Source organism: Aptenodytes patagonicus, chromosome 3 (genome assembly GCF_965638725.1).
Source record: "Aptenodytes patagonicus chromosome 3, bAptPat1.pri.cur, whole genome shotgun sequence".
Lineage (NCBI taxonomy): Eukaryota > Metazoa > Chordata > Aves > Sphenisciformes > Spheniscidae > Aptenodytes > Aptenodytes patagonicus.
This window is the reverse complement of record NC_134951.1, coordinates 34842306-34858906: the sequence shown is the minus strand read 5'-3', so window position 1 is coordinate 34858906 and position 16601 is coordinate 34842306. Positions and strand designations below refer to the sequence as shown.

Below are 16601 nucleotides of genomic sequence, written 5' to 3'. Positions count from 1 at the left end.
ATGCCTTTTGACATTTGACGTATCTTGGAGATGGGCTAGTATTTGGATGAAGAGGATATACCAACCCTGTACCTAGGTCTCCAACAGACAGTTCCCCACCTGTGAATCCAGGATCAGCCGATCTAGTGTCAGCACAGGAGCCCTGGGAACTGTTCCCTAAAGGTAAGTCTCCAGGTGTACCCCATTACTATCAATTCTGAGCAGCTTTGTAGGGAACAGTGGCACCTCAGCCTAGCAGAGTTGTAACTTTTCCTTTCAGTCCCTTTTCTTCACCTCTTTGAGGTTTATTAGCCTACTCCATATCCTATGTCTGGGATGCCTGACAGAGAAGCTAGTCCGCTATCCGAGGGACACAGGGTCTCTGCATGAGTTTTTAATCATCCTTTCACTAAAACCCAATGTTTATTTAGAGAATCAACATTACTCTGACAGCCACCTCTCCGGCTGCATTCCTTCCTCATTCTTCCGACATTCAGCAGAAGTACTGCCAGTACACTACATTCTACAGGGTGGTATTTCTTCCGGCTATTTCACAACACTGGCATTATAACCCTGTCACTGCGAAGAGCCACACATTTTTGTGAACAGTTCCTGAAGTCTCACCTTCTTCCACATCATAGATTTGATACTGGAAGAGAAAAATGCTCAGACTAAAGTATGATGAAATTGCAGGGGGGGAAAGACAAACTGGCCATAGTCACTGTTACATTACACATCCTACTGACTAAGGCTTTGAGAGTTCACATTAATCAAAGATGATTTGTAAGAGCATCCTGATACTCTACTATTTCCACTGCTGCTTTTGCCAGCAGAGTTGCTATCACAGCAGTGACTAACAAATGCCACAAAGATCATAGTTTCTTCCACTCACGGTTATTAAAACAAAACAAAGTGTAATTAAATGAACAGACCATCACTGAGACAATCTCTCTCCAATTATGCAGAGCTGTTATGTAGCTTACATCAAAATCAATAAGGAATAGCATTGTACACTATTTATTCTCATCTGTTAAGTATTTTCCCACCTTCGCCCTTCCCTCACAGCCTTGGGTGCTTCTCTATCAATACCGCGTGCTCCTCTGGGCAGGGAATTTCTTCTACTCCAGGCTTGTGCTACACAGTACAAGAAAGTCCCAAGACCTTCTTATGTTAAGGGAAGACACATGAACACAACATGTAACGGCTATACCCCAGCAGGCTGGCATTCTCCTTCCATGCCTACTCTTTGATGGAATTTTCATTCTAACAAATGGACAGCTAAATAAACATTTCTTCAGATCTTATTGTCATCAGCTATAAAGAAAAAGTTGTACATCTTACACATGTAAAGGTAACAGGTTACAACTATTAAATAAACGTATCTATGGATTAGTTTCTCCCATTTAGTGCCTTTCTTATTACAAACTAAAATGATGTTATCTTCATTTGTAAGGGAAAAATCAGAACTGCCACACACAACAAAAAGGGAGCATAGTGAAAAGGGTGTTAATTCTGAAGAAAAAGCATCAGCTGACTAGCTTCTCAGTATCTATAAAAAAATTAAATAAATCTGGCTTGTGTGAGGTACTCGTTAAATACAAATCAAACACCTGTCAACCAGCTGGGCCGCGTGTGTCACTGCTGAGCCATCTGCAGAAACACACCCCGCGCCAGTTGCTTTACTTAGCATGGGCTGGGAACAAGAATCCATTAGACAGAAAGTCAACAGTGGAATTAGCAGCACTTTTTCTTTTAGTGCCCTTCCACTTACTTGTTTGACTTCTTGTGTTTCTATTTTTGGGAGCCTCATGCCAGAGCAACAGTGCTGACTGCTGATTAGACAAGACTTGGCCCAGCCTCAGCGTGTCACGTTGATTTAGTCAATTCAGACTTGAAACATGCAGTATGAATCTTAGGTGTTGATAAATACTGCCTAGCAGTGGGAATTAAAAAAATAATAATCCTGTTTTTCAATACCCATGAATGATTTTACTATATGAATAAAAAGCAGGGTTTTTTGTCCAACAATTTGGTATCCACGAATGAAGAAAAAGCAATTCACATGGAATTTGGAATATAAAACTTACATTTTAATGTCTACTTTTTTGGGGGGAAGATGTATATTCATTGACATTAAAAATTCACATCTTAGCTGGATTTATTTAAATAATTATATGACTAATACAATTCACCCACCAAAAAAAGGGCAGAGAAGAGTTAAGAGTTAGTAGGTCACAAGTCACAGCAGTCAACAGTATTATCTTTAACCTCTGTACAATTTGTATTACATATACATTTTCTATTACATGAGGCTAACAATTTTTTTTTTTAAATTTCATGCACTACTTGTACTAGAAGTTGTTAGCCATGGAGAAAATACCGTGGGAGAAAATACTGCTGTATATAAATTAAATAAATTGCAATAACATAAATTATTAATTTTTAAATTGTCCTAATACAGATCAATGATTCATCAGGTCCGAAATCTAGTATTTGGTGAAGTTCAATACCTAATTCCTCTAGAGAAAACAAACAAACTAAGCAAAGCGTGTCAGACAAGCTGTACAACGCTGCAGTACAGTGAGAAAGTTCCTTCCTCTCCGATTAGTCCATCTCCCGCAACACACTGCTGCCAACTTTTACAACACTAAGTCTTGCAATAACGGGTATTTTTCTTAAAGCTCTGCTTTCTGATGAGATGTGAAAAGCTCAGAATATTAGTTTCAAAACCTATAGTCTCTAGCCCTCACAACTGAAGGAGAAAAAAAAAGAAAAACCCAATAAATATAATTTAAGAACAATTGAAGAAAAATCCTCAAGCCTTTCCCCGCCCTTTCAAAGTCCGTAAGGTCCTGACTGAGGCTTTTCAAACATAGTTAAGAATCCCAGAGCCAGGCAGGCTCACAGCTAAAGTATTCATGAATCTCTGATTAAGGAACAAAGAGCTGCATTTAACGACGGCATTATTTAACAACCGCATTATTTTTTACTTCCACGTTACATAACATGCTAACAAAAGCCTGTCCTGCATGGCAGCGTGCCACCCTCAGTTTTGCTCCCAGCAGCCCAGACCCCTATAAAATGGATGGTGACCTCTGGTTTCTTTGGCCACACCTCACATCACAATAGCGGCCGCTGCATGCTGGGCCCCCGTGACCGGCTGCATTCTGCTGGTTATTACAGTTTCATTGCAAATACCAGAGGGTATACCCTTCCACCCCCACTCTTATCTCACCGGTGTCACTCGCCTGAAGGAGCCCATGGCTTTGATGCCAAGCAATACAAGCATTAGCATCTGGCCCCAAAACACATTTGCACTTTTGTTCTACTGAGACGTACTAATCTGATTTTGAGGGAAACCACAAGAGGACAGAAGACAATGACATGACTTTCCTCAAATGGGTTAGCTGACAGACTGAAGCATAATTTTTTTTTCTCAAAAAGCAACGATTCTTTAATTAAAAATGAAGTCTCTGCTCACCGACAGTACACAACCTACAGCAGTCACTAGCACCATTCCCTCCAGAATGGAAATAACACCCAAGCAGTGTCACTGCACGCAAGGTAATTCGATTCCACGGAGCTTTCTACTGAGAATCAAACTGAACTGCTGTCGTTTAGCTTTAGGAATTGAAAAAACAGGGAGCTCAACAGTTCCTGGAGTTGTGAACTGCAAAAATCACCTAATAAGGCAAAAATAAGTCAGCAGAGCAGACAGCTCTCTGGAATCAAATTTATGATCAAAGGCTATTCAAAACACTTCCTTGTAACACGAAGGAGAGAGCGAGAGCAAGCAAGCAAGAACTTTACATGCTGAAGCAATGGAACAAGTTTTGGAAAACACAATGGTCTAAAGTGTATTTGCCCAGTAAGATTTTGAGAAAGCATATTCATGCATCAGAAAGCTATAGAGAGCTATTATTTTCACAGTCATCCATCTCTTAAAATCAGATGTGTGCTAATTATACACAAAGATATCACTGAAAACACAAAAACAATACAAGAAACCTGTACGAAAATTGTTGCTGTAATAGAGGTGTCCAACTGCCTCATTTCCAATGGCCAGCAATTCTCAAACTCAAGGCTTTAACGCAGTGGTATTAATGTTTCTAACTGTAAAACCACTGTCTTTCTTTTTTAGGGCTGATCTATTTACTTCTTTACCCATATGTAGAACCTAGTTTTAAAAAATTTGCACCGTATTTCCTATTAAAATGTTGTTTCGGCTTTACGTTCTTACAGCTCACAATTCTTCTACTTTGAAAAGCTTTCTATGTCAAATACTTTTTCCTGTATTAGTGATTATACTTTTTATCTCTGTTGGAGACTCCAGAGTAAAGCAGTACAGGAATTTTTCAAAAGCTGCATAACTTGCACAATTTATGTCCATACCTGATCTAAAAATATTGAAATATAACTGATTAGCAATGACAGGAGCTCAGAAATTAGATGGCACTGAATGAAAGACAGACAAACTGAGTAAGATGGCTTTAAGCAGTACCTATCCAGTGCTCCACATGAATTTTTGGAAGCTTTCTCAGAGATGCTGATGAGCTACTTCGGAAATATCCTGACCCCTGTCAAGGATCTGTACAGCACATGAAATGTGGAAGGCACTGTGTCCAGAGATCTTTCGAGACAGCTGCAAGGAAAAGACTGCATTACTGTAAGCTCAACACCAATGTCTCCTCAGATTTGTACATTTGCACGAGTGACTGATGCTCCAGGAGCATATGCTGAACTGGCATAATAGGCCATATATCCACGGCTCTTCTGCAAAGTCAAACATGCCTTAGAAAATTCTAGACAGGGTTTCCATGGTCTAGCTGGAGCAATGGGGAAAGCAGGTTAATAGTCACAAGGATCTTCATGATGAGACGATTTGATTTGGATGTACATTTAAGAAGTTTCTGGTTGTGGATTTTATGACATAGCTGGCCGTGAAGACCTGACCCTGGAGTAACTCAGTACGGAGATGGGTATTAAAAGCATCTCTGAAAGTAATTTGAAGTCACATGCTATACTAGTATGTCATTTATAATTTTTTTCCAAAATTAGAAATTAATGTATATATATTTAAATCATGTTGGAAAACAAAGCACTGGACATTTCTAAGCCATGCTTTATATTGCGCTTCTGAATTCAACTACTTCTTAAAAAAAAATAATCTTAGAATGCAGCAGTTTTCAAACTCATTTTCTCAGGTACCACTAAGGGAAAGGGGAGTGCTTCCCACCAGGCAATGCAAAGTAGGCTGTTCAGGAAGTGTTAACACGCCATTTTGATGCAGCACACACACCACAAATGGTATCTATATCACATTTTGGGAACCTTTTTACTAATCATTTCCTTACCTGTACCAAATATAAAGAGAACCCTATTACAAAAGGGTAATCAAATTTAACAGGAAAAAAAAATCACAGTGTTAGGTTTCAGAGTCAGTCAAAACTGAAGACAGCACACTGATAGTGCACCTGAGAAAACTGAAGTTACAGATAACCATCTCATACAGTTAAATGAGAAAAACACCACCACAAACAGCATTATATATTCTAGTCCTGTTATCTTCTAGCTCACAAAATATGTGAGTTCATGTACACTTTGTTGGGCCATCGTCACAAATGCATGCAAGTGAACAAAAGAAGGAACAATCCTATTACAGATACCTACTGCACAGTTTCATGTAAACCCAATTTCATTTTCATGACTCTTGAAGTACAAATAGCACTTGTACAGTTGGTAGAGCTCTTGAAATGTACACTCAGTTTTTTTCTCTAGTCTGACTTTGAATATAAATCTAGTTGTGTAGTGATAAACATTGTTTTTACTCACATAAGCATTTATTTCTCCTTTCATTCTGTCTAAACTGTTTATTTTACTAATACACTGTGGGAGCACCCATACAGTGCAGTAGCAAATGCACAGCATATTGAATATTTCATTGCTTCTTCAGGCTTACTGTGCAAAACCAGCTATTTTAAAAAGCTTACTCAATATATTAATATTTTAGGATGTCTGTTCATAATCTAAATTGCAAAATATTAGTGCAAAAAATGACAACAGTAAAGCTAAGCCATTTGAAAGTCAAGTATTAAGAGTGAATGGTGTCACAAGTATTTCACAAAATGTAGTTTAAGAAACGTAGATGCATCATCTCTCTCACTATGAATTGTATACCATAAACCATAAGAAAGCAATTACTATGGAGGTTTGGATAAAGGGGAACAGACAAAACCAGTTTAGTTTGGTAAGTCTTCTGAATTACATTTCTGGCTACATCAGTTTTATTTTTCAGAATGTAGTGACCGAGAAAGAAGAAAAAGTGTTTTCATAATAGAAAAAAAAAGACAGATTTGGAATGGCCAGGAACAGAGCCAGTTACTCACCTTCAGCAGCTTGAGTCCTTTGAGCCTTGCTGCCATCAGCACATTCTCAGAAGCTTAAGAGCTTTTCAGCTAGCAGGACCCCGTAACACATAAGCCATAACTCCCCAGGAGGCTTAGTACTTTGTATCAAAGTACGTGCCACGGTGGCAACCTCTCTCTCAGAACCAGGAACGCTCCCGCCAAACTTCTCAAGTACACAGAGATCATCCGCTCCCTAAAATGTGATAAGCCAAGGCAGTCGAGAGGTTCATCTTGACTGCCAAGGCATCACAGACCAGCGAAAAAAACCAAACCCAAACAGGACTACATCACCTAGCATCCAGGGCATAAATAAACTTTTAATTTGGAGCTTCACTGTCATGGCATTATAGACCCAGAGCAAAGAGAAGGAAAGGACTTGAGTTATTTGGCTGAGGGACGCAAGAAGTGCAGGAAACAAAAATCTCAACTATACAGAGGCAAATCAAACCCAGCTTGTTCAAGTTAACAAAAAGCTCAGGAAAGGAAAGGGACAGAATGAACTCCCTGTAAATAAGAACAAAAAGATCTGGTGGCTCTCCCTGCCCCCCAGAAAAGGTCTAAGGACACATTTTTAAGGCTGGAATACTTGATCTTCTAGTCATGGTTCAAAGTATACACCTCCTTAAGTTGTCAGACTATTTGGAAGGCACAGAAGTATCCTACAAAAGGAGGACCCAACACACGATATGCTTAGTGCAAAGTCTAATTGTTTCCTGGGCTGGAAGGGTGGAGAGACTAGCCCTGTTCCCTCTTGATACGAAATGTATAGCAGTGAAGGTGACCATCCTTATCTGTATCAATCCCCCAGTAGGTGCTATGGAAAGGACCTGCACAAATGCAACATGTACGGAAGTAGTAAGACACTATGACCTCAGTAAAGGAGAAGCTTGTGGGTCTCACCAACAGGAGATTCCTCTCACCATTTCAGTGTGACAGAACACTAGGAAAATAATCAAACTTTTTTAATAGGAATACTTTCCAGCACTGTATCAACCTTGCTCAGATTACACCAGTGGCATGACCCTGCACACAGCAAAGCTAACACAGTGCTTCCCTTGACGTGTGTTTCTTCTGTCCTCACAGACTTTGCTGAACACTTCCAGAAGGCCAAGGCATAAGGTCTCACATGTATAGTGATTCTGATTTGCCACAACATTCCAGTTCTTCTTGTATCATGATCCGACAGATACCTTGAAGAAGTGTCCCCAGAAGGTTGAGCTACAAATCAGTCCTGATTGCAGGAAGGGGATCATGGCAATGTATTCCATATCTTCTGGTAGTCTACAAATGAAGCGAGTTTCCTTCCAAGGGAGGACTACTGCCCTCTTATTTTTTAGAACTATAAACTAACACCACAGAATTATCTCCTCTGATACTCTCAAGAATTTCTTCTGTTGCCCTGTGTAGGATCTATTTAAAAAATATCTCTTAAGACGGCTCCCTGAAAAAGGACAGGGATGAAGGAACTAGGTACTTAGACATCAAATAGAGAGTCATATATGTGATGGTGTCCACCATCTACTGTGTTGTGACTTTGGGGGCCTGAGGTAGGGCTCCACAGGGACTGCATTTGATTCTTGAATCTCTAGATTGGTCATCAGCACTGTCACACTGACTGCTTTTGCCCTGAAGGCCGATGAGACGACAGACACGTTGTGGTGTGTTGCCAGTCAGTGGAAACATCATTTTTTTTACTTTGGCAGCTTACAAGAACTGCAGTAGAAAAATCAGCAAAACTGCAGAACCATGGCCTGAACACTGATCTGTTTTCTTTTGGGTGTTAAGACTATTCTTATATCACCCTAGAGTCATCAAGACTTAAACTTTGTTCTTCATGTTAGCCCACAGCAGGTCCAACCTCTCAAACGGCAAGAACCTCCTAGAAGCCTACACCACTTAGATCTGCGCCTATTAGCCAGTACAACTGTTGCAAAACCATTGCAGCATTTAGTGAATGGGAAATGATGTTGTCAGCGATAATATGTCTCACAAGTGACAGAAGGCCAAGTGTCACATCTGAAGACAGACTGAAGATATGTGAGGTACACAATCTATTTTCACACTTTAGAACCCTGCAAGTCAAGGCCACATATGAAGCCTTACAAACTTCTCACCATTTACACAGATCTTGAAAATTAAGTATACGACCATGGAGCATTTTCCGGGGAGATTTCTCCTGTCCAGTAATAAAGTATATTGGATAGGATTACTCTAACTTTATTTTTTCACTACAATGTCAGGTATGTTTGAGCTAATCAATTCTACAGAAACAGGCCTTCTAATAGCCAAGTTTGTCTCATTCTAAGGTAAACTTCTAAAATAGGTCAAATGAATTGATACTGTTGCTTACTCACAGCAACATGAGTAAGATCTGCCACGTATTTATTCTCTGAACCTTTCCCCAGGGAAAGAAGTATGAACAATGGAGTATTGCAGTGGATAGCTTTTGGGTGTATCAGAAAGAGGCCCTCTGCTCTCTGAAGCCTCAAACTGCATTTACATAAACAATAATTTTATCTTTTCTTTTTCCTATTTCTAACTAATGACTTAGGGGGCACATCTGCACAAAGCTCAGAAAAATACAGTGCAGAAAAACATGAAAATAGCCATACCAGTCAAACAAATATAACATCTCCACAAAAGATATGTGTATTGAAGGGTTTAAGAGGATAAACAAACTGCAGTAGCTCCTGAGAATGCTCTCCCAGCATTGCAGAGTCTGCACCTCAACTTCCTGAAACATAGGAGATGCCTTTGTATATGACAGTGCTTCGAATATTTTTATTCCTTTACTTTGTTCAGTTGCCTTTGAATCTATGTACATTTTTAGCATCCAGAACATCCCAGAAAAAGGAGCAGAAAAATAACAGACGCACACAAATTTACATAGCTCTTGATGCATCAACTGGGAGACAGAGCATGTTAACACATGTTAACACAACACGAGGAAAATAAAGTGATTCTACCTCCAGAAAGGAGCTAATAATTCCACACAGCACTGTACTACTATGCATAGACATGACGACTCCAGCTAGCAGAGGCTGGATCTCAGTTTCTTCATCGAGTTATGCACATACAAAATACTTTGTTTGCCTTTCTTTTTAAACAGCTTTTGGTTTTGCCAGTTTCAGATTCCATGGTAGTTCATTTTTAATTTGCAACAACGGTATGGCTTTTATATAGTCTGAATTAAAAGAGTTATAATTTCAGGAAAAGCACACTGTCTTGATATTAAATATGATCTGACTGTTGAGCCTTACATAAACTAACAGGAGCTTTGGGATTTGGCCTGACAGTGAGTCTGCAAGGCGCTAAGCAAAAAAAACCCAAACAGTATTAACCATGGAAACTGTAATAATAACTTGTACTGGAAAAGCAATGTAGCCTGGTAATTTTAAAGAAAGATAACATCAGAGAAGGAGCTACAGAAAGAACCAAGGGAAAACACAGCTTCATTCTAGATCAATCTACAATGTTTTACAATAACTCTTTCCATTAATTCACATCTGGGAGCACAGTAAAGTAAAAACTGTCTAGCTGGATCAAATCAAAGGTTTCTCTAGTCAAGTATATGACTACAATTGTGGCAACAACAGGTGCCTACAGAAAACTATAACAACAGGGCAACCATAAAGACTTCTCCAGTGGGCTTCCCAGACTTCAGCGTCTTGGAGCTCAAGAACTTTCAGACAAGCAACAATGTCTGACACACTCTATGGGTTTTTATTCCATCAACTTTCTAATAAATTTTCAGACTGTTTAAATCCTGTGGCAGTGTTCAAACTGTAATCATGTAATAGGAAGAATAAGCCCTTTTCTATCCTTTTTGAACTTGCTATCAGATAGGTTTGATGCTCCAGTTCGCACACTGAAAAGGAGAGTAAAATAAAGAAATAAATCCTTATTAATCTTTTCTGTTCCATTCATGATTGTATAGAGCACAGAATAGGACACATTTCATCTCAGTTGTGCCTTTTTCAAATTGAAGTCCACATTGTCACACCTTAATTGGAAGATGCCCAATGCTCTTGATCACTCTTGACACCTCCTCTGAACCTTTTGCAGTAATATTAGACCCACTTTGAGATGTGGGAACCAGAACTGTATACACTATTCAAGATGCAGCACGATACGGTTTCACTAATAATAGTGACATTAAGATGCTTTTGCTTTGTTCCCTGTTCTCCTCCTAATCATTCCTAAATTCCATTTGTGTATTTGACTAGTACTTAACAGTGAGTGTATGTTTTCATTGATCACTTTCCTAAACAGTAATACTAGTCCAGAGTCGACATGAAATACATAGTTTGCTTTGTTTTTCCTTTTCATCTGCATCACTTTACTATTACTTTCTGAGTCTTACATACCACTTTATGATTCAGTCCCTCAACATTGCAAAGTCCTTTGAACATCTTTGCAGCCTGCTCTCCATTTTTCTACCACATATAACTTACCATCAGCTAAATATCATTATTTTAACTAATCTCTTTGATAATATTATATATCTACCTCCCATTTTTAACAAAACACAATTTGAGACAGAAATAGTAAGTAAAAATAAAAGGTAGTTTCATAATTCTGTATCCTGTTAATTACAAATTTTAAACCTGACAGTCGAAGTGAAACTCTATTTCTTTCAGTACTTAGAAATCTGGGTAATTACAAAATAAACCAAATCCTCTGCCGTTACTAAAATGTTGCATGCATATGAAAGAAGCACGTCAACTAATAAAGCGCAATATTGAAATTCTGAGCCTCTCACAGCAACAGCTGCCTTTAAAAGACGTATTTGTTTATGGCACTGAAAGAACAGAAACTTGAAGTACACAATGAAAAAGAACCTAAATTGACAGAATTGGGGGTTGAGGACTTAAATCGTGATGCTAAAGATACCAAATAAAATAAAATAAAATAAAATAAAAAAATCAGTGAAGTGCACTAGCACATGTATCTGGAGAGTTTCATTCATTGATATATTAACTGGCTTCCATGTATATGCAGAAAATCCACTATTATTTCAACTGTTACTATGGAACAGAAAAAAACCCGCAAGGGGCCAAATGATTAGAAACTCCAGCAACACACTGTTTCCTCCATGTTATGAGGGCTGTCTTCTATTCTGATGATACTGGATATTAGACTAAGAGACTTCCTCTAATACAGGTAACTAGCTCTGAACTCAATAAACATGTACAACTGCCTTAATTTGCACACTAACATCCTGAAATGAAGTGAAACTTATCCTCTTGAATACACAGGTAGGCTGACATGCTTTCTTAGCATGTCATGGCTATTCCCAAGTCTTTGCTTAGAGGTCAGCGGTGTTTAACTCGAAGCTCTACCAAGTGGCCTGTTGAGAGCATAAGAGCTCTTTTCTAGGCTTGCAGACCACAAACCGCACAGTGGAACAAGTGGCTTCCTTCGATTCTGTATAGCCCCCCCTTCTAGGAAAAAAAAACCCAAATAAGCACATCTGCAGAGAATACTATTGGTCTGAATGGCTTTTTCAGTGTGGTACAAAAACATGGCAGTGCAGGTAAGAGAAGTTCATTTTCTAACAGAAGTGTTCTATCCTCCCATTTCTGTACATATTACAGATAAGCCACTGACATAATGAACACTTCCCGTGAGTGAAATCACATATAAATATACACAAACATACCTTTTCGCCAGGAAGACCAGCAACACCATTCTGTCCTTTCGCACCTATTTCACCCTACAAAACAAATCATTCAGTTAGAAGTTCTAAAGACTTCTAAGGTTAACAACAACTACTCACGTCATATCTGATTCAACAGAAAAGCATCTTCTACCCTGTTTTTATCATGCTTAGTAATGTAACCACTGTGGAGGAGGATGCCTTACGTGTAACACTAAAATCAGACAAAATAAATACATTTTAAAACACCTATAATAGCAATTAAGACCCTCATCTGACAAATACTTGCACATGCACATTTCCATAAAAAGCAGGTCTGCTGATTTTAAGGGAATTCACTGCGACAACAGAGTGAAGCCAAGTGGGTCCATTTTCATTGGGTTGAGTGTGTTCTACACTGAGAAAGCTTAACATGTAATACAGGTTTGTTTTGTCTAAAAGTCATGTGCCCACAATATTTTTAAAAGACACTATTTAAACTCAGTTTCTCTCTCCCTCCCTTTTACCCCCAAAGCCCAAACCATAAGCAATCTATAAGAAAATTTTAGTTTTAAGAGACAAATGACTGACTGATCAGGAGAGGTATGGAAGATCCCAGCAGTTGCAAATTGGACCATGACTCTTAAAAATGATTGAAGAAAACATCAAACACAGAAATTTTGCTTCATAATATCAAGTATAAGGGTTACAAAGTTTAAAATAAAAATCGGATGGACACTAGAGTAATATAACGGAAACACTGAAACCATATTATAGTCTTCATTTAAAAACAAAACAAAACATTAGGTTTTTCTGCTTGTACCAAGAAGAGAACATTCTCTAGCAAACAGGAAATGCCACAGCCTTTTTTGGACTAATCCAATTCTTTATGAAGAAAACATCACTGGTTTGAAGAGAATTAATTATCAAATTGTTTTTTGAGAGAAAGCATTACACAAAGAAGCAGAAGAGCCACATTTACACAAATAATTGGTTCCTAAAATAGGTTGTAAATCTAGGTTTGGAGCCCAAATCTAAAACTGCAAACCCAAAAGCCCCTGCTGAGGAAGTGCCCAAGACTCTAAACTCACAAAGTGCATAACTTTTTAAATAGCAGGATCCTGGAAACTCATAATTCTAATATTCAGCATATGCAGAAACTTCTTGGTATTAGGCAAAGTTTATCAGTTTAGTCAATAAACCCACTCTGCAGTAACAAATACCAGTTTCTCATGATCTTCCCAAATAGGATACACACACAGTGCTGCAGTGACTTCTTTTTCTTCTGTTACATATAGGACAGGCGATGCTTAACTCAACAGCATAGCAGAAAGGCTTTGTCCAGGCCACAGAACGTACAAGTTCTCTGCCCTCCACAGCCTATGAGTGCTCCCAGCCTGTACCCCCGCTTGCCTGGACTGCTGATGCCTGCCAGCGCACTGGTGGTCACGGGATCTAAAGTTGTTCCAAAGTTCACAAGAGGAACAGTAGGAACTGCACAAGTGAACCGCATCCCAGCAGCCTGGTGCCTTTCCCAAGAGCAAGGAGACCAGGTTCCTATCTGGATGACCGTTCCTGCATTTTATGTGAGACCGTCCCCAAGTAAAGTGCATAACCATTTCTTAAACTACAACCTGAGTCTGTCCATCAGGTTTAAAGTGATTTTAATTAACATAGTTATGGTACAACAACATCAGCTAGGTATCCCAGAACTCAGTATCAGAATACAAACACTGCTGTAAAGCTTTTAAAAAAACAAAACAAAACAAAAAAACCCCAAAAAACCACAAAAAAACCCCACCAGAAACAAAAATCTGAAAGAGCTTCATAGACGGAATACTGTAGTACCTTGATCTTTTCAGTGTAATTGTCATACCTCTGTTATGAAGTTATTAACCTTTCTGAAGTTAAGAACGGAGCAGTAAGATTGGCAAAAAGTACAAACCAACAGTATTTGCTATATCCCAGAACAGCGATTATAAAACATTTAATCCCTGGTAAAGGAAGGATTTATAATATATGCTTTTCCTCAGCATTCCCTCTAGGCTGGCACGCAGCAACTGCTGACTCAGCACACTGTACTCCGAGGTGCTTAAGTCTCCTTATGCTCTACCCAGGGAGTCTATGGATCGGGTCCAGGGCCCCAGATGGCAGTCGCAGTTAAGTTCTGAGAATTCAGTATTTTTGCCTCTAACCTCAAGGAAAAAAGAAGAAAAAAAACCCCAAAGCCCCAAAACCCGAAGTGCTACAGGTCAGGTCTCCTCGTTAGCTTTTTCTAAAAGCAGAATGATGTGTCCTAATGACTCACCATAATTCTGATGTAAGCTCTCATACCCTAATACTACTGTTGTTGCTTCTTGCCTACCATAAAACTTATCTACCATCCTTGCCCCCCATTTTAATTTCCTAACAACTATTCACAGAAACCATCATAAAATAACTGCATGTACGCAGCCTGGCTCAAAATTCTTTTGTTTATAACACGTGAGCTAAGCAAATCAATCAAAATGAGCGACTCCCAGGTGCAGAGTACTATTGCAGCCATAAGTTTAAACCACTGCTCAGAAGCAACGATGTGCTGGAGGAGCGTATGAGCCACCTCCTGTGTCTTTTTTATTCAAATATTGAAATGGTCCTTAGTTCTCTCTGTCTCAAAAGTAGACCAAAATCCTGTGTGTGTGAACAGCATGAAGCCACTGGCACTATGAGAGATAAAGAAGCAGGACTGGCCCCCGGTTACCTTATCTAATCACTCACAGAGTGACTCTCTTATCTATACACGCTCTGTTCCCTTATGCCACTTGCCAGTATTTTAATAGACCAGAACCACTTTGTTACATTCAGCAGTGTATTTTTATATACCGTACAGTCTAAAATTACACAGCCTGCTACCTGCCAGGAAGCCTTTGGCATATATGACTTACTAGCCAATTAACCAAGGTATGTTTACACTTCTGTTCCACTAACTGCAGACAGTTATTTTCCACTGCAAATTAGATCATAAAGTTATGCTTCTATCTTGTAATTGCGATTTTAATAACCACAGTCTGAAAGATTCTAGTTTTTCATGCTTTTATTCAGTGAGTTTAAAGATCAGATCCTATGGGTTGTACAACCTATAACAGTATTCACACAGACAGCATGACAGAATAAAAAAAATTAAATAGAGCAAATGCAGTTTTTAAGGATTTTTTTTCCTTTTTTTTGTTTCATGGCATTTTCCTTTGCTTCTGCAGATCTCAGTCCTTCACAAAAGTGAAAAAGCATCCTTTTCTCTTTCTTACATAGTAGATGCCAAAAGTATAGAAATGAGATGAAAAAACAGGGTTCCTGACCATCAGGCCTACATCTACCCCTAAATAAATCTCTGTTATGCCTTACAAGAGTATTCTAACTCCCAACACACACTGCAATTGAGCTTTTTAAGCTTATGTAAATAAATTAGTAAGAATGAGAATAAAGAACCGCATTTGCTTAGAACTACCAAAGCCAACAGAAATATACACTGCCAGAAGAACAATTTCATAAGCTGGTGAACACTAGCAGTACAATGCTGGCATTTATAGGTTATGAGGTACGCTCAGTGTAACAGCATTCAAAGGTAGTACCGTGAGCTTTAAGTCTACTGTTAGGGTTTTCTCCTAAGCGTACCAGTGAAAATCCTTTTCAACTGAGCACAAGATACTTATTGAATAAAATATTTAAGCCATAGCATATTTTGCAGAAGGTGATCTCTTGCAAACAATAGGTTGGCTACAATACTTTTGACAATGTTTATATTGGTAAACTCGTAAGCAGACAGGGTGGAAACTCAGCAGGGGCTGAAATGAAAAAAAAAAAAAAAAAGAAAAAGAAAAAAAATAAATGCTTCTGTCAACTTGCCATAAAGGCAAGCCAAACTAAATTCTTAAAAAGAGATTGCAGACAGCAAACATGCTTCTTTCCAATGATACCAATCAGCCTTCTATCTGAAGTGGAAACAATTTTGCACATCTGAGACCACCTGCAGTATTACACTTGTGATTGTTTTTTTACATTAATGATTCAGAGAGTTTCACTTGAGCTTTACCTCCTTGCACCATGCAGCCTTTATTCAATGCACCTGTTGTAGAACTAGGAATGATACACTAGTAGCAGACACAAAATACAGTACCTTGATTTCTATACCACATGTTACTACTGAAGAGTCATGTACAACAAAGATAGCCTAAAGCCAAATGTAGTGATAGAGAGAATGACAGTGATAATTATTTAAGTTAACAAATTACAGTCCTTTCTCATATAAAACCAAAAAACATTCTTTTAAGAAAGTATTTTATTTAAACACATTATTTTGTCTCTTAAATTGCAAATCTATTTGAAATATATTTACATTGTGATATGGAGTGGGATTAACTTGACACATTAATATTTAATCTAGAAAACAAAGTCTACAAGGAATTTTGAGAGGAGGAAAATATTCTCAGCAGGGTTCTGTACTAACCAGGTACAGATGATGATTTTAATACTAAGATAAAAGCAAATGCACTTAAGAAACAGAAAGAATGACATTAACATGGCCTAGAGCACACACTGCT

At 38.5% G+C, this 16601-nt stretch overlaps 1 protein-coding gene across 4 annotated transcripts in view; it reads right to left on the bottom strand.

The window, feature by feature from the left end:
• Positions 1 to 16601, bottom strand: part of COL19A1 (collagen type XIX alpha 1 chain) — a 204116-nt gene that overhangs the window by 141375 nt on the left and 46140 nt on the right. For 3 of the 4 annotated variants that reach the window (XM_076333004.1, XM_076333006.1, XM_076333008.1), the window contains exon 11: positions 12049 to 12102. The exons of the other annotated variant lie outside the window; for it this stretch is intronic. In XM_076333004.1, coding sequence (XP_076189119.1) covers positions 12049 to 12102 — 54 coding nt within the window. The remainder of the gene's footprint in view (positions 1 to 12048; positions 12103 to 16601) is intronic. 4 annotated transcript variants of the gene reach the window in all.